General features: G+C 47.5%; 1 protein-coding gene across 1 annotated transcript; it reads right to left on the bottom strand.

The window, feature by feature from the left end:
- Positions 1-11,293: 11,293 nt before the first annotated feature.
- On the bottom strand, positions 11,294-17,052 carry LOC136351721 (uncharacterized). The gene is made up of 2 exons (XM_066303989.1): positions 15,471-17,052; positions 11,294-15,342 (listed from the first exon to the last, which is right to left on the bottom strand). The coding sequence occupies exons 1-2, from the start codon at positions 17,050-17,052 to the stop codon at positions 11,294-11,296; spliced, it is 5,631 nt and encodes a 1,876-aa protein (XP_066160086.1).
- Positions 17,053-24,202: the final 7,150 nt, after the last annotated feature.

Genomic DNA, 24,202 nt, shown 5'->3' with positions numbered 1-24,202 from the left:
CTGCTGCTCGCTGCACGGGCGCAAGATACTGTAGTAAGATCTCAGAAAGGTTAAGGTTTAGTAGGCCAGTTTTGCGCGCGGTTGGAACAAAGCAGCTGTCTTTGGCTTACCGGCGATTGCGACGTTGGAAGCGAAGCGATGACGATGCGTGCGAGTGAGCGGCCGCCCCGCCCGCGGCGCGCGTGGTGGCGATGTCGCCGTGTCGGGGCATTCGCGTGGGACTGATCGGATGGGCGTGGCGTGGTGGGGTCGTGGGGGGCTCCGGCTTGGCGTGTGGGCGTGTGGCCACGGTGCCGCGCGCGCTCCTGCCTTGCACGCGTACGATCGATCGAGCTAGACATTGAGATCTAGTACTACACTACTGTAGTAGTACTACTAGCTTAGGTAGCCGCGTTGCAGGTCAGGATGGGAATGGTTAGGATATGGATTGAACCTAAACCGTTTTAAGTGAGTTCGTTGATCCATGGTTTAATAGGGTCGATCCACCATGAGTCCATTATATCAATAGGTTATCTATGGATATCCAAATGGATCGGCTACTCTTATTACATGTGGGTAAAACTCAGACCCAAAATTTTTAAACTCGCGTTTACACTTTAAAAACTTATCGAATTCAGTTGAATTTTGGTGGGATAATTTATTGCACAAAGAAGCAACTTTGTATAAATTTTGTGCCCTTTATACAAGTGGGGCCCACGATGCATTACTAGGACCCAAAAATTCTAGTTATATGTGTGTAAAACTCGGACCCAAAATTTTTAAACTCACGTTCACACTATAAAAACTTATCGAATTCAGTCTAATTTTGGTGGGATAATTTATTGCACAGAGAAGCAACTTTGTGTAAATTTTGAGCCTTTTATACATGTGGGGCCCATAATGCGTTGCTAAGACCCAAAAATTCTAGTTACATGTAAAACTCGGACCCAAAATTTTTAAACCCATGTTCACACTATGAAAACTTGTTAAATTTAGTTGAATTTTGCAGGAATGAATCATTATATAGCGAAGTAACTTTGTACAAATTTTTGAAACATTTATACATGTGAAGTCATTTTGAATCGAACCCCTTGAACCTTAGTTATAATGGTTTGATCCATTTATATTCTTGGAGCGACCCTACAAATCCATTAGGTTAAATTTACGGATAGGTTTAATGGATAAATGGATCGACCCTAGCCATTTCCATCCTGAGTTGCAAGTTGCGAGGTGTGTGTGTGTGTGGGGGGGGGGGGGGGGGGGGGGGCGACGACGGGATCATATCGCGGGGGCGGCCTACGTACGTGTACTCATGTCTCCGTGCGCATCCGCGTGATTCTGGGCGAAGGAAAAAAGGCGGATCTGCGAGGGGGGGGGGGGGGGTCAGGCAGGCAGGCAGGGGCCAGGCGTCGTGTCAGCCATGTCGCGTGCGTGCCACATGAGCTCGTACGTACGCGCTCCAGTTAACTTTTCAGTCACTTTTCCTTTCCTACATGAATGAATGAATTGAATGAAGCAATCCGTCTGGATTATGCGGCGCCTACATGCATGTACTCATCAGTCTCTCCCAATAGAAACCACAAGGATCCGGCCGGTAGAAACCACAAGGATTGGTTAGCCAAGGGGTGGTCTTCCGTTTAGTGGTACTAGCAGAACTCGAACGAGTTTCTGAATCCTCTGATAGTAGGATACGTACAGTTCAATATGTCACAATAAATGCTAGCTCTCGTTATACATGTGTGACCCAAAAAGCACTGTACCGAACTACTGATGTACACCCCACTGTGGTACACTCGTGTCGGCCCTTTTGTTTGCATGCCCCCCGGACTTACCAAGGCCAAGCAATCGGTCCAAGCCTGCGTTAATTTCCAAAGCAATGCTCCTGTCTACAAAGGACGCCTAAGTATGAGAAAAACACATACTACTTCCTGTAGATGTCGCCCCAAGTCATGTTCTAGTAAGACGTACTACTACGTACTATACCTAGTAGTCTCACCATGTACTGATGCATCAAGAAATATATATACAGTAGTTTTTTCTATCTGTCGATCCCTTTGGTCCATGAGTGCCATGCAGACATGCAGAAGGCCATAATGACGGCTCATCGAGAGTGTACGAATGATCAGCCGATCGATCGACTTGATTGGGGGGAGACATGGACCCGTGCCGGCCGTGCGCGTGTGCAGTGCAGGCCACCAGCGCGCGCGCCGCGGGGGGGGGGGGGGGGGGGGGCGGGCGGGCGGGCGGGACCGGGGCCCGGCCGGATCACGTACGGCTCCAACTGCAAGCGCCGATCGAGCAGCACGTACGCGTCGGCGCCGTGTCGACACAGGGCGCGCATGGGACGCAACGGCCCGATTCCCCCGGATCACCGAGCTGACGAGGCGCACGCACCGTCCATTCCGCGCGGGGGCCCTGCCCTGCCTGCTTACCTCCGTCCCTCCTCCAAGCTCGGGCCGGCGCGCGCCGCGCCAGACGAGTGGACCACCAACACCACCACCACACTGCGTTGATCTGCAAACAGCCGCAGCGCGAGATCATGTCACTGGGCGCGCTCACGTGTGCGCGCTGACACGCGCGCGCAAGCAAGCACGTGCCAACAGTGGTGCACTGGTGCGGGGGGCGCTCGCACTGTGCCTGCCGCGAGATCTGGAAAACCGAGAGGGAGGCCACGGCCCGGTCCGCGGCTGGATTGCCCGGCGGCATTCATGCACGCATGCATGCAACGCTGATCAGGGAGTGGCTAAAGATGGCATGCCATGCCATGCCGTGCACGTTGCACGCCGCCACGCATGCCGCATGCGTGCCTCTGGCTCTGTGTCACGGAGGAGAGTATATACGCGCATTTGAATTTGGCCCGTGACCTTGATCAGCCATGGCATGCATTGCATCAGACTTGTCCACGAAGACCGCGACCAAGACCAACAGTCGACGTGCTTGCATTGATATTCCACAACCACTTGAGGTATAAACGACGGTCTTACATTAGGGGTGTGTTTATATTAGGGATGTGTTTAGTTCACGTTAAAATTAGAAGTTTGATTGAAATTAAAATGATGTGACGGAAAAGTTAAAAGTTTGTGGTAGAAAAGTTTTAATGTGATGAAAAAGTTGAAAGTTTTTTAAAAAAAGTTTGGAACTATGCACTCGGCCTAGATCGATTATATTCTTCGCTTATTCATTGTTGATGTCTTCTGCAAAATCAAGCCCAGTAACGATTTTTTGTAATAAGGCTACTTTTGTACTGACTTGCATACATGTGCAGTCAGGGACCCAATCGCATAAAATGTTCCGCTCAGTTTAGATATATACCAACAGATGGGCATAGACTTTTCAGCAGGAAAAACAATCACTACTACAAAAAACCTCACCCTGCATACGTCCACGGTGCGAACCAAAACACACCAAAATGGTCGTTGTACTTTTGGCTGCGTTGTCATGTCGGAGTTTAATTAGCGCAGTACTTAATCGAAACATGTCTGAATAGAGCTTTAGATCCATAGTGCCATCATGCCTGCAGCATCCCATCATGTGTGCGCCACTTTTCTCCTCCTCTTCTCTTTTAGTCATTTCGAGTTTAAGAAATGTCCATTTGTTATACTTTACATCACGATCGAGCTAAACATTGGCACCGCCCACCTAGGCCTATGTGTCTTGTTGTGTAGAGTCAGAAATCTTTGTCAGGGTTAAGACATCCACTAACTAACATGCATGCTAATTAACTTGCTGGCCTTGAGTTATCCTTATTAACACGAGAAGTTCAGAAAGTGAGATGATCGGATCGATGGCTGTCAACTTTGTGTACTGGAGTTTTTTTTTTAGAACTGCTGCGTATATAATCATTTGACTGGGACCAATCCAATGTATCACATCTTCATGTATATACTGCTACAATAACAGAGCGACAAAAGGGCTGCGAGATGTACATGGAATGGGCAAAAGGAAAAGTGTGGCCAGATTATAGCATTTGCTGATAGAAATAATGGAGTCACATGCCCACTCCAAGCCTACTTGTCCCCCCTAATCAGAAAAACAAAAGGTGAGCTGATGAGACGTAGGACGCTCACGCCACACCTATCCCTCACGCACAGAAAGGCAGACAAAACACAAGCATAAACAAAGCGCACGCACCGGCCCAGATCTGCCTCATACTGTACTCTGCACGTAGCCACCACCGGATCCGTCCCTCATGTTGGCTGGCTAGTACTGTAGTAGTAGCTAGCTTGATTAGCCTCTCCCGCGACCGCGAAAGCAACACGGCGATTAAAGCGACCGAACAATAGGAACGCAAATGATGATTAGATATCTAAAGTACGATTAAAATGACGCCGTGACGGAGTGGAAGATTCCAAGCCGATTAAAGAAGGAACAGGGCAAAAAGCCTCGTTTTTTAATGGGGTTTTCCGGTGGGGTGTACTCCTCTATCCTCAGCGTCGCGTAGACATTCCGACCCTCTGCGCCAGTACGTGCCGCCGTGCCGGCCGGCTTGCGTTTCTTTAACGAAAAATCAGCTTAGGGATCTGCAAATAAACCGAAACGATTAGATAAACTAGTACTACTACTAGTCCTGCTTTTGGCAGGAGGGGATTAACTAGGGCAAACTCCCTCTAATCTCGGGCGCACCCGTTGCATGTGATCTGTAATTAGTGCAGAGGAGATTAACTATTTAACTATCCCTCCGCCGGTTAGAGCTAGCCACGTGTAGTTTCGAGAGTGGGTGGATGTGTCACGTGACGTGCGAGAGCCCACCACCACCACCACACACACCCGCCCGCGCCGCGGCGCCATCGCTCGCCGTGGCGTGCATGTGGCCAACCCAACGCTGGTGCGCGATGGATGGCGCCGCGGCGCCCACACCGACGATAGCGAGAGGGGATATGGGCTTTCCGGCCGTTCCGCTCGCGCCACGATTGAGTACGGCGCGGCGGAACGACCCGCACGAGTCGTTCTCTCTCTCGCGTGTCCCCAAGCCTGCTCGTGCTGGTGCGGGACCGTTACTATCGTGGGAGAGAATATTGGTCGCTCGCTGCATGCACACGGGTGTATAAATGCACGCCGGTTTTCTGATTGGCCCAACATTCAAGCTGAAAAAAATGCATATCTCCGGTATATACGAGAAAGCACTATCTGCTGCCCCTACCCGGTGGAGCATCTTCCTTTTTCAAAAGCAAACATGATTCTGTTGTTACTCATGCTAGTGTGTATACAAGTTCGATCACTAGTTCACGATTTGTTTACATGTTAATCACTGTTTTGACGACTTGGGTATCCGGAGGACGAGACGGTGACACGAAATCTACAGCGCGAGCGAGGTGGGAGCCCGGCACGTACCTGCGCCACACGCTGCCCCACGAGACGTCGCTGTCGTGCCGGGGAGGAGGAGGGCAAGGCACGTGAGGACGAGACGAGACCCCGGCGCGCAGCGGCTCGGCTCGATCGGCCTCACGTGCGAGCCCCACCTGAACCCGACGGCTCTCCCTTTCCCGGTAGGAGTAAGGGCTAGTTTGGTTTGAGGCCTAAGCTTATCAATTTTTTGACAACCTTAATAATAATTGTGTATGTTTGGATTGAAGCCAAATTTTGACATGCCTATGTAACATAGGCCATTTTAATAGCCAAATTAGTTTAATTTGGCTTCAATCCAAACACATGTTGGCCTTAACAAAAATTGGCATGCCAAAATCATACCAAATTTTGGTAAGGCCAACATTGGTCACAAACCAAACTGGCCCTAAATTTTTCGAGCACCGGCGCCCGCATGACAGGTGGCCGTGGCGAGAGCCCCGCGTGCGGCCGGGCCCACAACCCAAGCTTGCGTTGTCCTCGAGCGCCGGGTAGGGGAAGTGACGTGACGCCGTCTGGGCGGCGCGCGTCGTGGTCGTGCGTGCCCCCTCGCTCTCCTCTGGTGCGTGGGCCCGGTCTCCACGTGGAGATAGGAGTGGACGAGGCGAACAGGGAAAGTCTCCCCCTCGCTGCTATGCGCAAATTTTACCGCAGCGGCAGGTGTCGTAAAAAACCGCTTCTGCCGTAGAACGAACTGTAGAATACGGTGTGCACACCGAACGAAGGAAAGTTTTTGGGTTTTGACTAGTCATCATACTAGTGTACTACTCTCTCGTAAGCACTGTCTTAAAAAAATATAATTTTCACCATTACTCCCTCCATTCTATAATATAAGTCACAACCACTTTTATTAGATGTTATATAATATAAGTTATGCATGCAAGCATATAATTAATTATAGCATCTTCTCCATTTAATTATTACGTTTTAAAATCCTCCATTCTCATGTTATCTGATCCTATTAGATGCATGCATTATATTTATTAGGATGATTCAAACTACAAGATGATAATAATTATTTCTTATTATTTGGGTTAAGGGTGGTTGTGCCTTATATTTTGAAATGGAGGGAGTATTTTCTAAAAGTGTTAAACAAATATTCTTCGAATATACTCATAGGGGTAAGGTTGACGTGCGTGCGTTTATAGGGGTGAGTATGCGTGTATTGTAAGTATCTACGTTGTAATGTGTAATTGTAAAAAAATAATTTTATTAAAGTACTTTTTAGGGCTAATCTATATATGTAATCACCGTATTTAAAAGACAAATATTTTAAAAATAATTTATAATTAAAGATTTTAAAGTTTGATCTCATCATTATCTAAAACGATAAGTATTATAAAAAAAAATTACTGTACCATGCATGCCGTGTTTGTTTTCCCCTCTCTCTACTTCCATCTTACACTGCCCTTTCCTCCTGTGGACTCGTTTTGTGGTGCTCGGTATGTGTCGTTTTCACCCGTAGCAATGGTCCTACGGAGAATCATCGTGCATGCCGTAGACCATAGCACAACCACACTACTGCAGTAGTAGCAGCTCCTATACAAGAGGAGGCAGTGAATAAGCTTGCAGGCGCAGTCTGCCCTGTCGCGGTGATCGGAGCGGCAGTCGGCAGAGCACGGGAGACACCGTTAGGGCTGTCAACGAGCCGAGATTAAGCGAGCTTGTCTGTCTAGGCTCGAGCTCGATATAAGTTTGAGCTGAGCCTATAAAATATTCGAGCTTTTAAACAGGCTCGGTTCAAGCTCGATCAAGCTTGAGCTTGACTACCGAGCTCAATTTTTAATTAGAACAATGCATACTTCAAAGGATATTTTTTAAAAAATAATTAATTAATGGTTTATCATATTAGTAGAAGAGAAAAAAGAATAAAATAAATATACGATGCCAATACGAGACATACAAATAACATATTTAATCTACCAATTTATTAAATAGTAATAAAAAATCATATATTACTAGGCTCGTTAGAAGCTCGAGCGCGAGCTTTGGGACAGGCTCGAGCTTGGAGCCGAGCTCGAGCAGCTTGCGAGCCTCGAGCTTTTTTGACAGCCCTAGACACCGTGCACGTGCCCCGCGGCCCACGCACAGCAACTCGTCACTCGCCGAGGCCGCGGCCGCCGTCGGCCCCCACCCATCCTCGGTCTTCCGGCCGGGACCCGCCGCAGTTGTGTTGCGAACCACACGTTACGTTTCGATTCAGTTCAGCCCCGGGCCCTCGGTCGTCTCAGAATTCAGAACGGTGACCAGTTTACATGTTGAGCCCAGGTGGTACCCGGCGGGTGGGTCAACCGAATAAATTGTCTTAAAATATGTGGCGAAATTTTGTCTTAAACATTTTGTGGGCCAAAAAGTTTAGGTTGAAGGCACAAATGAATAAGTCTAGTTTATGTCCCTCAGCTATGCCCCAGGTTTCATTCGCATCCAAAGATAAAATGTAGTCCGTTTGGCTGACATGGCAAATATGTGGCTCATTTGACTAGGTCTTCATCCTACGTTATATTGACATGGTATTTTGTAGCAATTCCATCAAAATAATAATAATCCTATGCCCATGTGTTAGTGACACCACAAAATAATAATAATAGTAAATGGTTGGGCCCGCATGTCCTTGTCTCGTGCCCACAACATTTCTCGTCCTTGACCTCCGCTCTGGCCTAGACTCCACCTAGGCACGGTTATCGTCACTCTCTCCATTCGATAGGAATCACTCAGCCCACTAGGCCCCTTATTCAGCGCCTGTTGGCCTCGGCCTGGACACTCTCCGCATCACCACCACGGTGTTGCCTGTCGAGGGTGCTGCTGTTTCTCCTTTGTCATCAGTGACACTTGCGCCGTCGCACTGCGTTCGTCGCACGCCCCGCTCGCGAGCTCCCTCCTGCTATGCTCTAGGGGTGACAATTCCCCCCACGGAGATGAGCCCCTATGGGGGGCGGGGGCGGGGGAAGTTTTCACTCCGCAGGGGATCCGCTCCTCCACGTTGCTCTTCTCGGTTCCACTGTGGCTACCACACCGTCTCATAGAAAAAGGGGAGAGATAAGAGGGGGGAGGAGATTGAGAATTATATGTGGACCGCTCCCCTTTGTTTTTGCCACGCAAGCGTCTAGTCAGCATGAGTGACTCATGTCGAACTTACTATGTTAGCAAAACTGACCCTCCATACTGTCTAAGGACCTCACTTGACCCGATTTTACAAGATGGGTGTTTAAATTTTCTGATATCGTGTTGTTAGGAATGTGATTCAAACTCGGTCAAAACTTGTTAAATATTAAATTTTAGTTTAAACTTTTTAAACACGCCTAATAAGAAAAAGGAAAATCCGTAGGGAAAGGCTCAATCTCCAGTTGACACGTTCCACATGAGAGGGAGAGAGGGGCATGCTTTATCTCACTTGTAAGTAGGGGCTAACCCAAACCCCGGGCCACCTAGACCGTGGCCCTAGAGCTGGAAGTGAAGGCCCATATAAACTTAGGCCCTGTGTTAGTTGGTGAATATTTTTTTTTGCCACATTAGATGTTTGATCGGATGTCGGAAGGGGTTTTTTATAAGAATGAAAAAACTAATTTCATAACTCGCCTGGAAACTGTGAGACGAATATTTTGAACCTAATTAATTCGTCATTAGCACATGTGGGTTACTGTAGCACTTTATAGCTAATCATGGACTAATTAGGCTTAAAAGATTCGTCTCGTGATTTCCCTCCTAACTACGCAATTAGTTTTTGTTTTTATCTATATTTAATACTTCATACATGTTAGAGTTTGTGTCGAATATGTGTACAAAGTCAGTTACAGTTTAGGACTTGGAGTTGTACTAGGTGTAGGACTAGAGTAAGAGTCGGACTCTATTCTAGGATCTCTCATAAATAGAGGAGCGTGCCTGTTGTAACCGTATGGCGATTTAGCATAGCGAGATGAAGCGGCTGCCGGCGGCGACCGGCCGTGAGTCGTTGTAACTCTGATACGCTGTATATGCTGGATAAGGGAGGAGCACCCGTAATCAGTGCCCCGGAGATGTAGGCCTCGGCTGAATTCCGTTATCAAATATCGTGCCTCGGTGTCGTCATCGTGTTTGAATCTCCTATGGCGTTTCTTCCGCGTTTGGTTTCCGATGTGATTTCGGAGCCGGTTTTATAACAATACATATGTTCTAAGATTTGATGTGATGTTTTTGGGAAAAATTTTAGGAACTAAACTGTGCCTCATGTGATTTCACCATGTAAAAGATATATGGGCCAAAATCGCTATGGGCTGACTCGGGGCTTGCTTAAAGTCTGGATCCGTCCCTGCTCGTTAGTCGTAAAACACATCTTAAAAAAAAGTCGTAAAACACACAGTGCTCTAGTGCTCAACCAGTTATAACAGGGACTGCTCCCTCTGTCGCACGCAGGTCGCACAAAGCACAGTTCTCACTCGTACACCGGTTTGGTGGCTCGATCGCTCGCTCGATAATTATCGCCGTGACCAACTGCCGGGGGTCGGTGTCCCCGGCCCGTGAAAGGCGTTAATGTCTCCCATGTGCACGCGGCGCCATCGCGCCCTTCGTAACGTCGCACCTAACGCCACCCCGATGCCACGTACAATCGCGAACCGGGCCGGCCGGATGCAAGGTATTGGCTCTTATCCTAACTAATCCACCCACTCACCACGTGATCGGTCGTCGATGCTGAGAGTGTGAGAGAGTGATCATTGCTCGATCGATCGATTCGTGCGTTACGTGTGCAAAGCTCGATCTCGGAGCAATGGATTAGGAACAAAGTAATCCGTGTTTATAACGCCTTTGTTCTGTTAATTTCTTTACTACTACTCTTATCATTACCTCCGCGCTGTCAGATCGGTCCCTCTTTGCTTTTGGAAAGCTCGAGCAGCTGCGGCCTGCCGGAGAACGACCGACCAACAGTACATGCATATAATCTCAAATTACTGCTCCCTCTATGACACTTTGACTTGTTGACCAACGTTTGACCATCCGTTTTATTTGAAATTTTTGTAAAAATATAAAATATTTATGTCATTATTAAAGAACATTTGATGATGAATTAAGTTACAATAAAATAAGTGATAATTTTATAAATTTTATGAATAAGACGAATGGTCAAGTGTTGAACGAAAAATCAACGGCGTCATAAATTAAAATATGGAGGTAGTACGTGATTTCACGATCGTTTTTCCCCGGGAGGAATGAATGAATGAGAAGATTGCCTGAACCTTCATTTTTGTGCATTGCTCGAGGTATTCATCCAAATTCTTCTCCACCTGCTCCCTTTCATATTTTCTGTAAGTACTGACCTGTTCCGGTCTCAATTTACTTGCATGGAACTTGCCTCCCACTACCATGTAATTAGATGAGTTGTTTAGTAATTAGTACACCACGCGAACAAAGTATGTCATTTGAAGTTGCAATAGCAGATTTAGCTGAAATTTAACACATGAGGTCAACATCCTTCCCAACTGCGTAGCGCCCGCATATACATCCTTCCCAACTGCGTGGCGCACGGCCGAATCCGCCCTGTGCATGCCATCGGCTCCTCCCGGAAGAGTGGAGCCCTTCCACCGCTCCACGACTCCACGTCGCGCGCGCGTCGTGTGGGCGAATTTTTGGTGCGTCCTCGATCGCGCGTGTAGGCGCCGAATCGACGGGTAGCTGCAGGTGGAGGCGTAGCATCTGTGCCATGCATGCCACGCGCCCCCTCGGCACATGGTATCATATATCGATCAGCTTCGCATATTGTTGGTTGGTTGGTTGATGCATCCATCGCTTCCGTGGACTCGGAGCAAAGCAAAGCACATCTCAACACGATTGATTAATTATGGTCTTTGCATCCCATGTGGTTTAACTGGTTATGCTTATGCATGCAGATAACGAATTGAACCGAGCGAGCTGGGATTGGCAGGATGTCGTTGTTCACTAAGCTAGCGCAGCTCTAATTACGACGACTTGATACTTTTTTTTTTGTGGGGAAAGGGATATATTACTCCGGACTTAAATCGTCCAAAACAAGACGAGAAATACAAGAGCATTCATCATCTAACCAAAATACAGACAAGCCCTCACAACGGCCTTTATTTGCTAATAAATGACTGACTGAATTTTGGCTGCGATGAATTTTCTGGAGCTGAATCTCCCTATCACCGGATAACAGTTCTGTAGCTTCTTTCACCAAAAAAGCTACCTCAGACATTTCCCTCTCCTTTGATTCGAGCATCTGCATCACCATCAAGCAATCCGTCTCCACTACAAACTGTCTAAGCGACCATTGGAGTCCCAGGAGAATGCCCTCCTTGCAAGCTAAAATTTCTGATTCCAGAGCACTGCCACACCGAGGCAGGTGTTTGCAACAGGCGAAAATTACCTTCCCGCTCCAGTCCCGCATAACCACGCCAATACCTCCACTCCCAGTCTGCGCATCAAAGGAGCCATCAACATTAACTTTCATCCACCCCTCACACGGTTTCCTCCATTTTTGGTTTTTATCCTCAGGAGGTCGCCTGGCTGGATTGGTTTTCCCCTTAACAAAGGAAATAACATGCTTCTCCTTCTCTACATTCGCTAGAGGATGTTGCCGGATCTCCAACAGTGACTTTACATAGCTCTCCAGGAAACGCTTGGAAGCTTCTATAGGGGGTGGTTGCTTCCCATGGACGATCTCATTCCGGACAAACCAAATCCTCCATAGAATCAACAGGAACACAGTTCGCTCATACTCCGACAGGATTTCCAATTGATCAAAAATCCAACCTGGGCCATTGCACAGATTACCCCCATTTAGGGATATATGACCCGCCTCACACATGGCCCCCCATAGGTTCCTGGCGTGAGGACATCTGCACAACACATGCCTGGTGTCTTCCTTTTCTAAACCACACACTGAACATATATCAGATTGCTCCAGCTTCCGCTTTGCTTTATTCTCCATTGTGGCTAAACAATTGGTGGCTGCTCTCCATGCAAAAATTCTGACCTTTTGGGGGGCATTGGTCTGCCATATAAGATTCCACATTCTTTTGCATCCAGCGGAAGAAGAACTGGAACTGGTCTCCATATTAACAAGGTTACAAGCGAGCCCATATGCGCTCCTTACTGAAAATTTGCCATGTTTATCCGGGTGCCATGCTACAAAGTCATCTTCTTGCCGTGAAGAGACCCGGATGCTGCATATTGTTTCAGCATCAACAGGTAGAAACACCTGGTTTACTCTGGTTTCATCCCAGGCACCATTTTCTGACAGCAGATCCGAAACCCATTTTAGTCTGCAGTTACCTTTGCGTGTGATTGGCCGTCTGGAAAAATCCCTTGGCAACCAAGGGTCTCTCCAAATGCGCACTGACTTCCCATTCCCGATTCTCCATATAATTCCTTCCTTAAGAAGTGACAGCCCATACTCAATTGCTTTCCACACCGGGGAGGCATTTCCTCCAAAACTTGTATCCACAAGGGAACCATTTGGAAAATATTTTGCCTTGAGTACCCTTGCACATAGACTGTCAGGATTAACAATGAGCCGCCAGGCCTGCCGTGCTAGAAGTGCTTGGTTGAAGAGACGAAAATCTCTAAAACCCAGGCCCCCGTTGCTCTTCGGCCGAGTTAAACACTCCCAGGATTTCCAATGTGTTTTCCTTTTCCCCTTTTCTACACCCCACCAAAAATTCCGTGTTAACTTGGTTAACTCCTCACATACTGACTCCGGTAGCTTAAAGATGCCCATCACATATACCGGAATAGCCTGGATAACAGATTTTATAAGCACCTCCTTCCCGCCACTCGACAACAGGTTTTCGCCCCAGATAATAAGCCTTTTCCAGATTCTTTCCTGTAAGCTTTGGAATTTCCCTTTGCACATTCTTCCTTCAGGGGTTGGGAAGCCCAAGTATCTGTCCTCAAAGCCAGAATTAGCTATTTGCAAGGTCACTCTAATAGCATCCCGAGTCTGCAGCGGAGAGGATTCCCCAAACATGATTGAGCACTTTGCCGGGTTTATGAGTTGGCCTGTTGCTGAAGCATAATCAGAAATGACCTCTTTGACAGCCTGGGCTTGAACGTTATCAGCTTTGAAAAACAAAAGTGTGTCATCAGCAAAAAGCAAGTGTGAAATCCCCGGGGCTTGCCTACAAATCTTCACTGGCGAGAGAGCTCCCTGAGCCACTTTGTCTTCCAACAGCAATGATAGTCCATCGGCTATGAACAGAAATAGAAAGGGGGATAGCGGGTCTCCCTGACGAAGACCTCGCGATGGAGCAAAAGTAGAGAGCAGAGTTCCATTGAATTTGACAGAGTATCTCACCGTGGTTATACAAACCATTATCCATCTAACCCAGTGGTGAGCGAAACCCAGCTTATACAGAGACTGCTCCAAAAAACCCCAATCCACCCGATCATAAGCCTTTGAAAGATCAAGCTTATAAGCACAAGCAGCGCTCTCAGGCTTTCTATTCTTTTGTATAGAGTGAAAACATTCAAAAGCCAGAATCGCATTATCTGTGATCATCCGACCCAGAACAAACGCACTTTGGCAAGGCGAAACCAACTCATCCAGGATAGGTCTCAGTCTATTGACGAGACATTTCGATACAACTTTGTAAATGACGTTACAAAGACTAATGGGACGAAAATCCCGAAGTTCCATAGGTTGCTCAATTTTCGGGATAAGCACGATCGCTGTATCGTTGACTCCTTCAGGCATGACCCCGGTATCAAAAAACAGCTTAACTGCCCTAACAATGTCATTCTTCATAAAACCCCAATGTCGTTGATAGAACCGAGCCGGGAATCCATCCGGACCTGGGGCCTTGAGGGGACCAATCTGAAACATGGCATTGGAAATTTCTTCTTCCTTGAACTCAGAACATAATGTCTCATTCATAGCTGGTGAAACCTTCCTCTGAATCAACCGGGTAACCTTGGACTGATCAAGCAAGGGATCGGCCGAAAAAACTTCTTTAAAGTATTCTGTAGCCATATCTTCTAATTTCGCTGTCGTACTATGAACAGTACCCTCCCTATCTTTCAATTTTGTTATTCTATTCTTTTTTGCCCGCCAAACTGCCTTACTGTGAAAGAATCGCGTATTACGATCGCCTTCTTTCAACCAATTAACTCGTGACCTCTGCAACCATAACATTTCTTCTCGGTACAGAAGTTCATGCAGGTTATCTGAGGCACTTCGAATACTTCTACTATCTGCACCTGATTCTATCAGTTCTGCTAGCCTCTTCCTCCCTTTTTCGATTTCCCGGCCAACATTTTTACACTTCCTCCTACTCCAACTGTGCAGCTTCGCCATTACCTGACTCAGGGCTCTACTGATGTCTGCCAAATCTGATTTATCACCCGAAGCAGCCCATGACTCATCTATCACCTCCACAAGCTCTGCCTCCCGTTCCCAGAAAATCTCATAGTGTAGGCACTTCCTCCTCGCTGGCTGGTTTGTATCAACACAAAATTTCAAGACAACAGGACAATGGTCAGAACAGGGGGAGATCAGGTGTTCCACTTGGGAGCTCCTGAACATATCACGCCATCCATCATCTGCCACAGCCCGGTCAAGTCTCACTCTAACATTATTAATACCTTCCCTCTTATTATCATACGTATATGGCAAACCTTTGAAGCCTAGATCATGCAGCTCACAGGTTTGTAACACGTCACGAAAAGCCTGCATCTGAACTTCACTTCGTTTTTTCTTTGAAAAGTGCTCAAATTGCCAAAGAGTCTCATTAAAGTCCCCCAAAACTAGCCATGGAAGGTTGGAGGATTGTTTGATCGAATTGAGCATAGACCACATTCTATGTCTGTGTTCAACTCTTGGTTCACCATAAACAAAAGTGACATGCCAGATTGGATCATTCACAGACAAACGCACATACGCATCAATATATCTTTCATTTATTCCTTTGATTTCCACAAAGACAGACTCATCCCAAAACAAAGCAAGACCTCCACTCATACCATTACAATTCTCACCCACAAAACCTCTAAGGCCCAATCTACTTCGAAGACGTCTCATCCTTTCCACACTTTGACGAGTTTCACATAAGAACACTAACTGGGAACCAGCCTCACGGGACAAGGCACAAAGATCGCGAACTGTCGCAGCGTTCCCTATACCGCGACAGTTCCATATTAGACAACTCATTTCTCCTGGCGGGATCCCATCATAGGACCCGCCAGTTGACCAGCAGCCCCGGGGCTGGTTTCTTCCGAATCTCCCAAAACCGCATCATCCAGGCCTGCTTTCTTTGATCTCTTCGAGGCCCTGCCCTTGGGTAGAGGATCGCCCTGCTCCTTATATCCTGCATCTGAGTTCTTCCCAAACTCGATTAGAGCTTGTTGAACCCTGCCAACCTTCTTGTGCCCACTCTGCTCAGGAATCCTTCTCTTGTGTGCACTTGATGTCTCTTCTGTTGATTCCTCCCCAAACGAAGCAGGGAGATGCAGATCCTTCATTGCCGGAATCATCTCTCCCTGGAACGCCATGACCATGCCAACTTTGCCTTTTTCCTCCACGCTTGACAGAGCCTTCCCTTTACCTGTCCCTTCCTGGACTGCCCTCTCAGAGACATTTAACTTATCTGTTTGGTGTGCAAGTTGTTCATCTATTGTGACGTCCCCTGCCTTTTCTCTTGTTTCAAAACCATCATGATCATCAGCTCTCTGAGGAATAGCCTCATCCCACTGTTCTTCCTGGGCCTTCCTTGATGATGAAGAGCCTGCACTCCCCGCGCCCCGAAACACCAGCCTCCGTGAAGCACCTGATTGATTAGTTGCCTTAACTCTGCTAACTTTCCTGTCGAAAGGCTTCAGTGGTGAGCAACGCAGTTCAGCAGAAAAACGGAACGGAGCAGCAGTATTCACACCCTTCTTATCGCAATCTTTATCTGAATGCCCAATAAAGCCACAGAAGAAGCAAAAATATGGAATCCGCTCATATCTGACATCAAACCTCTTGATCTCCTCACTCCCATGCACATTAATCCTAATAGCTATCTTCGATTTCAGAGGTTTTGTAACCGGCAAATCCACCCTGATACGGAAGAAATCGTGTCTGTTTCGGCCATCCGCTTCCACATCAACCTCCCGAACCCTACCGAATTTGCTGCCATACAGTTCACCTCTAGCTTTTGTCATCAGAACTAACGGTAAATCATAGATTCTAATCCAGATTGGAACCACTTCTAATGGGATGTTTGACGGACTAGTCAGCCCATTAAATTCAGCAACCAGTAAGGCATCTCCCCTATGCAGCCATGGACCTCCTTGAGTGACAAACTTGAAATCACCTTCATTGCTGAAGGCAATGATGAAGAGATTATCCCTTAGTGACTTATAATTCATATCTGAACGGAGTCTCCACGCTCGACTCATATCCTCAAAGAGAGCCACTTGGTTAGGAGTTCTGATGGAATAGAACCGAGCCAAAACTGTCCACTTATCTGTATTTTTAATCTCTTCCTCGTCGATATACACCTCGACGATGTCCTCCTCCTCGTCGTGGATCTCCCCTTCAGTGAATGCCATTGGACCCTGCTTGGTACTGTTTTGAGGATCCGCTCCAAGATGCAAGTCAGCCATCTTCTCCTGGGCAGCCTTATCCTGTTGGTCTTCCTTCGACACCGCCGCCGACAAAGCCAGGGTCTGATTCGTTTGCAAGATCATGGCTCCTTCAGGCAGCTTCGGGCGGGTAATCATCCCAGTGATGATCCCTTTTTCGCCCCCACCACCAGCAGAAGCCATAAATCGACCTCTAGCGAATCGACGACACAGGCAACGAAGACGAACGATGAATTCTGCTTCCTGAGATTGGATTTGTTGGATCCATGGCTCTTGCAGACGACTGTTTATATTGATCCTCCAAGCCGAGTCCCACTTCCACACGGACCCAGCCCAGGGAATCCTATATTGTTCCGAACTCCAACAGAACCCTCCGTTTCCAATCTGAAAACCTACCAAAACATCGCGAAGATTGCCCCATTGGCACGAGGTGCGAGCAGGCGTAATCCCTGCAGACTTCGTAAGCAGATCGGAGACGAGCTCCATCCAAATCCATGGCCAGGAAGGATAGGAAGGCGCCGCCACCCGGTCGCCCGGGTTTCGCTGCAGCCCTAACCAAAACCCTAACATCTTGCTGCACGACTTGATACTTTGATATCGTGTTACTCCTTAACTACTCATCCGAATCATCCGATCGATGCTGTTCAGCTGAAGATCTCGCGTGCTGTTGGATTGAATGTGTGTGCAGGCATCTAGCTCTGTGAAAACCGGGGCGTGACGGCACGGCACGCCGCTCAATTTATTCTTGACCGCATCGATCGGTTGTTTGCCTCCTTCCACCCGGCACCCGCCGGTTACGGCCCTTTTGCTTCCTGACGGGTTTCATGTGACGCATAATAACTTACCTTCACTTTATTTTTTTTTCACAATTACAAACCAAATGCACATAGACATCAATACATACGTAACATCATATTTGTACATCCACTAAAATACGTTTAAAAAGATGGAAACTAACGGTATATTTCTGATCTCACTAATTTAAAAAATAGATATACATTACTAGCACATATAGCACACTGACACCACCAGTACGTCACCATGTTTATATCGGTATGTGTATTTTTGTTTTGCAAACATGAACTTGGTTCCTTTCTCATATTGGCATTCTCGTAATGGAGATGTTATCATTTTTTTGGAAATACGCGTAAGCTTTGCACATCTTTGTAATATTAGGGAAGAACTTTTATCGTCAATAAAAAATGGAAAAAAAAACTACCTGTGAGCCTGTGACAAGAGTACCTTTAGTGGTAGTGAACTAGTGATTTATAAGGTCTAATATCAGTAGGAAATATATATATTGCCAACAGTTAAGCTAAATAGATATAATACATTAGATTAGAAAAGATAAAGGAAAAAGTACGAATTACCCCTCGAACTATCGCGGTCTTCCGAATTATCCCCCTGAACCACAAAACCGGACATTCTTCACCCCCAACTATGCAAACCGGATGAATTACCCCCCTCGAACTAATTCAGAGTGGTTTTATCCAACGTGGCGCACACGTGGCAATCCGGTCAGCGTTTTTTTAATTAAAAAATTGTGGGACCCGCATGTCATCCTCTTCTCTTCTTCTTCTCTCTTTATTCTCTCTCTCTCTCTCTCTCGCGGCTCGCGGGGACGGCGAGGACGTCGACGGTGGAGGTAGCGGCGGCGGCGGCGGCGAGGCGAGGCGGCGGAGGAGGCGAGCGGCGGCGGGGTGCGGCGGAGGAGACGACGGCAGCAGCGAGGCGAGGCGGTAGAGAGGGAAGAGGCGGCCGGCGAGCCCGGTCAAGCTGCGCCCCCTCCGCGGCGGACCCACCGGCGGCAACGCCGACCGCCACGCCTCTCCCCTCCCACATCTTTCGACGCCAACCGCCGCGCCTCTCCCCTCCCCCATCTTTCGTCGGCCACCACCTCGCCTCGCCGCCGCCGCACCCCACCGCCGCTCGCCTCCCCGCTACCACCTCGCCTCGCCGCCGCCGCTGCCTTCGCCGCCGCCTCGCCTCTCTGCCGCCGCTGCCTCCGTCGTCGCCGTCCTCGCCGTCCCTGTGCCGTCCGCCGCGAGAGAGAAAAAGCGAGAGAGAGAGAGAGAGAATAGATAGAGAGGGGGGAAGAAGAGAAGAGTATGGCATGCGGGTCTCACAATTTTTTAATTAAAAAACGCTGACTGGATTGCCACGTGTGCGCCACGTTGGACAAAACCGCTCTAAATTGATTCGAGGGGGGTAATTCGTCCGGTTTGTATAGTTGAGGGTGAAGAATGTCTGGTTTTGTGGTTCAGGAGGGTAATTTGGACGACTACGATAGTTTGGGGGGTAATTTGTACTTTTTCCAAAGATAAATAATGTACCATTGTACCTACTGATAAAAGGTTAAAGGCCCTTTGAAATTGAGAATCGGCAGAGTTTTTTTTTTCCTTGAGGTCTCTTTGATTCATAGGGAGAAGATATATTTTTTTATAGGATTGCATTCCCATGGTCAATTCTATAGAAAAATAAGTAAGATGCAAAACTACTTTGATTTTTTTTCAATCTTTTCTGTAGTGCAATCAAAGGTTTCTATACTTTTCTTGTGTTTTCTTCGAGTACATTTATGATAAAAAAAAATTTGATTCTTGCATTTTCTCTATTCTGCCATTCGAAGATGCCTTATTGTGTATAGTAGATTTGTGCGACCACACCGCAACCAGAGGCTGCTAGGTCAAGAAGGTCAAAATGAACGTGTAATTAGCTCTTGGATGGTGTTCCTTTTTCCTGGGAGGATGTTAGTAGTGTTTATAATTTACCTATCTTATCTTATTCTCCGGTCCAAAGTTGCTGCTTAATTAGGGGCCAGGAAGTGGTGGAGTGGGCCACATGCCGGTGCATGAATTGGCAGGTTTGCCAAGTGCCTGTAGTAGCTAGCATCACTGTTTCCTTTACTACCAAGTGATTCTCTTGGCACTAAAACTGATCGATTCCGGCAGGTAGATCTGTCTCGGCTTTCACGGACAGCTCTGCACGTTCTTTGCTCTACTGGGCAACTGAAAGCATGTCTTTTCTTTTAGTGTGGTGTGATTTCCCTTGCACTTTCAAACCTCACACATCAATTACAATATACCACTGCACGAAAACTATATGGTGTAGGATGTCAAGGTATTTCAATTGGTCTTATAGTATATGGTGCGTCCACGAAAACTAATGTTTTATTTATGTATAATCCTTTTCTGCACAGAAAAACAACTTTCTCACTGAAGTAGTCAATCATGTTAAATTATAGAAAAAAATACGAATTAACCCCTCGAACTATCGCGGTTGTCCGAATTACCTCCTGAACCACAAAACCGGACATTCTTCACCCCCAACAATGCAAACCGGACGAATTACCCCCCTCGACTCAATCCGCGGTGGTTTGGTCTACGTGGCGTACACGTGGGCAGTCCAGTCAGCATTTTATTTATTAAAAAAATATGGGACCCACCTGTCATACTCCTATTCCTCTCTCTTCTCTCTCACTTCCTCTCTCTCTTCTCTCACTCTCTCTCACTCAGGCGCACGGCGGTACGGGGGACAGGGAGCGGCGGCGGCGGCGGAGGAGGAGGCGAGGCGAGGCGGCGGCGGCGAGGCGAGGCGACGACGGCGAACCGCACGCGGGCGCGGGGTCGAGGCGAGGACGGCGACGGGTGAAGGACGACGGCGCGCGGCGCGGGCGGGACTCGAGGGGAGATGGCGACAGGCGACGGTACTCATCAGTGTGCTTGCTTTCTCTCCCATCGCTTTCCCCTCCTCTCGCTTGTCGTCGCATCCATCCACCACCTCTCACCTCGCGGATGCGATTCCCTCCCTCCCGCCGCCGCGACTAGCTAGCTCGCTCGGAGGTCGGAGGGGACGGTGGTATGACTACAATGGTGAGCGCGTCGGAGGACGACGCCGGCTCAGAGCGGTGCTGCGGAAGATACAGCCCGAGCGTGGACGTCAACGAGTCGGAGACATCCAGCGACTGCTCCGCGCCAACCACCACCACCACCACCTGTCGCTTCCCCTCCTTCTCCTCTTCCGCCGCCTCCCGCGGCGTCGCCTCCTCCTCCTCCTTCTCGCTCCTCCCGACCCCTCCCCCTTCCTCCGCCGCCGCCGCCGTTGTCCGTCGCCCGTCGCCGTCGTCGCCTCGACCCCGCGCCCGCGTGCTGCCGCCGTCACGTCGCCTCCTTGCGCCCCTACCCGCCGCGCCGTGCGTGCCGCCGTCCTCGCCACCGCCTCCCGCCCCCGTCCGCGTGCGTGCGCCGCCGCCGCCTCGCCTCGCCTCGCCTCCTCCGCCGCACCCCGCCGCCGCTCGCCGCCTCATCCCCTGCCGTCACCGCCATCTCCCCTCGAGTCCCACCCGCTCCGTGCGCCGTCGTCCTTCGCCCGTTGCCGTCGTCGCCTCGCCTCGCCGCCGCCGCCTCGCCTCGCCTCCTCCGCCACCGCTCCCTGTCCCCCGTGCCGTCGTGTGCCTGAGTAAGAGAGTGAGAGAAGAGAGAGAAGTGAGAGAGAAGAGAGAGGAATATGAGTATGACAGGTGGGTCCCACATTTTTTAATAAATAAAATGCTGACTGGACTGCCACGCGAATGCCACGTAGACCAAAACCATTGTGGATTGGGTCGAGGGGGGTAATTCGTCCGGTTTGTATAGTTGGTGGTGAAGAATGTCCGGTTTTATGGTTCAGGGGGGTAATTCGGACAACCACGATAGTTCAAGGGTGTAATTCGTACTTTTTCCTAAATTATATAGTACTACCTTTTGCATCACCCTCAGGGTGCCGAGTCCGATAGAGCTGAAGAAACTAATGGCATACTCCCTTTGTCCCAAAAATACCAACCTAGATACGGATGAGCATGTCCAGATTTATTATACTATGTAACGTTACATTGTGTTTAGGTTTTTTTAGACGGAGGGAGTACTATGCATACCGCAAGCGTCCATACATCAGGAGGTTGAAATGTACAAGCCAATCGAGAGCAACTGATCAGGAATTCAGGACGGCAATAGTCAAGTCAATTATGTGGATGTCATTGTAGTTTTACATCTGCATTGACGTAGAATGGACCAATCGAGTAGGTGCAGGCCTGATCAGATTACTCGGTCAGCTAGAGCGATTCAAGGGTGCGTGCATACAGTTGGTCAAATTGATGAGTGCTGTATGTACGTGTACGTAGCTTACGTCGACATCTTTGATTTATATCAGACTCTTGAACGCGAGAGACGACAAAGTTTACATAAGTACAGGGGTCTATTAGCATCAAGGACCAACCTGTGTGGCTGCTGAATGCTACTAGGATGTACTAATGTGCTTAAGCAGTTTTGCATCACATCGTATCGCAGCTGTGGGAAAGATTATAAGCCGTCGTCATTTTGCTTAGGTGGATTATAAACCATAATGGATCATCATCAATCAATAAATATTTTATAAATAAAAATAATTAAAAATAATTTATAAAATAAAACTTATATACGTGTGTTCGTTGTAATTTAAAAGCAAGTACTTAAAAACTAAATTAAAAAAACCCTCAAAACTAACTCTAAGCCAAGAATTTTGGCTACTACTTATAACTGAAGAGTAAACGAGGGGAGTGCCTTTTACCATAATAGTTCAGTTTTAAAATCTTTTACCGTGAATGAGTTTTTTTTAAAGAATCATCACAAAGAGGTTTTATAAGGGTTAGTTTGATTGGACCAATTATTTCAGTGTTCGGTAGCAGAGGATTGGAAGAAAAACTCACTCGTTCTCCGTGCGCCCGCTTCACGAACTAATAAACAATGTCTTTTTTACAAGAAATTTTTATAGGAAAGTTCATTTAAAAAATCATATCAATCCCTTCTTTAAATTTAAAATAATTAAAATTTAATTAATTACGTGTAATGAATCACTTTGTTTTGCATATATTCTCAATCCTCTTCTTTCATCTCCTCTCAATCATATGGCAAAGATTTGTATTGAAATAAATATCCATGTGATATTTTGAAAGTTGTTAAAATGTTAGCATAGCAAAACTTGGCCTAATCCAAATAAGCTCTATGTCCACGAATAAGCACTTTAAAATAATATTAAGAAGAGGACATGTCCTGTAAAAATTATTAAATAAGTAAATAAGTGATAACCCGTGAAAACCAGACCTAAAAGTTCATTAAATTCATAAAAAAATTAATAGAGATAGGCGTAGCCATAAAATGTATTCTCATCAAATTTCAAGTTAAAACTAAATTTCATTTGGGAGTTAAAAAAAAATAAGTTTTAGGTAAATAGTAACATGATACAGTTCACTTAAATTTTTGTTTATCTCAAATGAAATTGAGTTTGGACTTGAGGGTATGAATGTATTTGGGGCCAATGTATTTCATGCCTATATACTCATCTTAACTTTTTTTTCATAAATTTATATAACTCTTAGATCCGATTTTTACTGGTAGATATTTTCCATGTTAGGAAATGTAAATTATAGTCCTGACATGTACGAAATCCACAGCGACATTCACAGCAAGCCTAGTCAGGCACGTGCCGGAGTATCACTCGATCACTGTGCGTCTGTGACTGTGAGTGCCCAGGGACGGAGACTCACCCCAATCAAAGCACGGTCCTACCTCACCGTCCTTCCTTGCGTGAACCAGCAGGCCGGATTTCCTCGCTGCCGCCCCCATCGCCGGCAGCTTCGCGCGGGCGACGCGCGCGGCGGTATCTCATTCTCACCGCGCACCGCGGGGTGAGCGGCCGGCGCCACCCACGCCCGCTTCCACGTGGGCCCCACGCGCGGTGTGGTCACCGGCCACTCGAGTGACGCCACGTGGCCCAATGGCGGGGCGGGGAGGACGCTGCCAGGTGGGGCCCCACCACGCGCGGTTCTAGAGGCTTCCGGGCTCCGATCCCGACGCGAAGCAGCAGATCCCCCCAGTTAATATAATTTATGAATTAATTAATTTTGCAATCGTTTTCTCTTTTCGTTTTCTGTCAGAGAAAGTAATTGGGAGACGCTTTCTTTTCTTTTTTTTTTCCATTGCTCGCTGCCCAGGAAAGTATCGGGAATTCAGGATCGCTTTTGCATACAAGGACGCCCAAGAATTCCTTTTCGTGGACAAGGACTATACGATGTTTTTCTCTTGTTTCAAATTAGTAGTAGTACAATTTGTGCATCCCTTTATTAGGATTTAGGAGTGAGGAGACTGTGGTTGGACTTGACATGTGTCCACATCTGTGATAATTAAGGATTAGCTTCGCTTTAATTTCATGCCGCGTCCATGGTTCGTGGGCTTGTAGTTGTACGCTGGGTGTCTTGTAGTTTAACGAGAGGTTATGGTGTACTCTCTCAATTCCATTTCATAGTATAAGGAACAACGAGAGG

Source organism: Oryza sativa, chromosome 9 (genome assembly GCF_034140825.1).
Source record: "Oryza sativa Japonica Group chromosome 9, ASM3414082v1".
NCBI lineage: Eukaryota > Viridiplantae > Streptophyta > Magnoliopsida > Poales > Poaceae > Oryza > Oryza sativa.
Note: the sequence above shows the minus strand (reverse complement) of the source record. Positions and strands in the feature narration are given on the sequence as shown.

Coding starts and splice junctions, on each gene's coding strand:
- LOC136351721 (XM_066303989.1), bottom strand. CDS start 17,052: ATGGCTTCTGCTGGTGGTGGGGGCGAAAAAGGGATCATCACTGGGATG. Junction 15,343..15,470: donor ACTGGCGGGTCCTATGATGG/GATCCCGCCAGG, acceptor TATGTGAAACTC/GTCAAAGTGTGGAAAGGATG.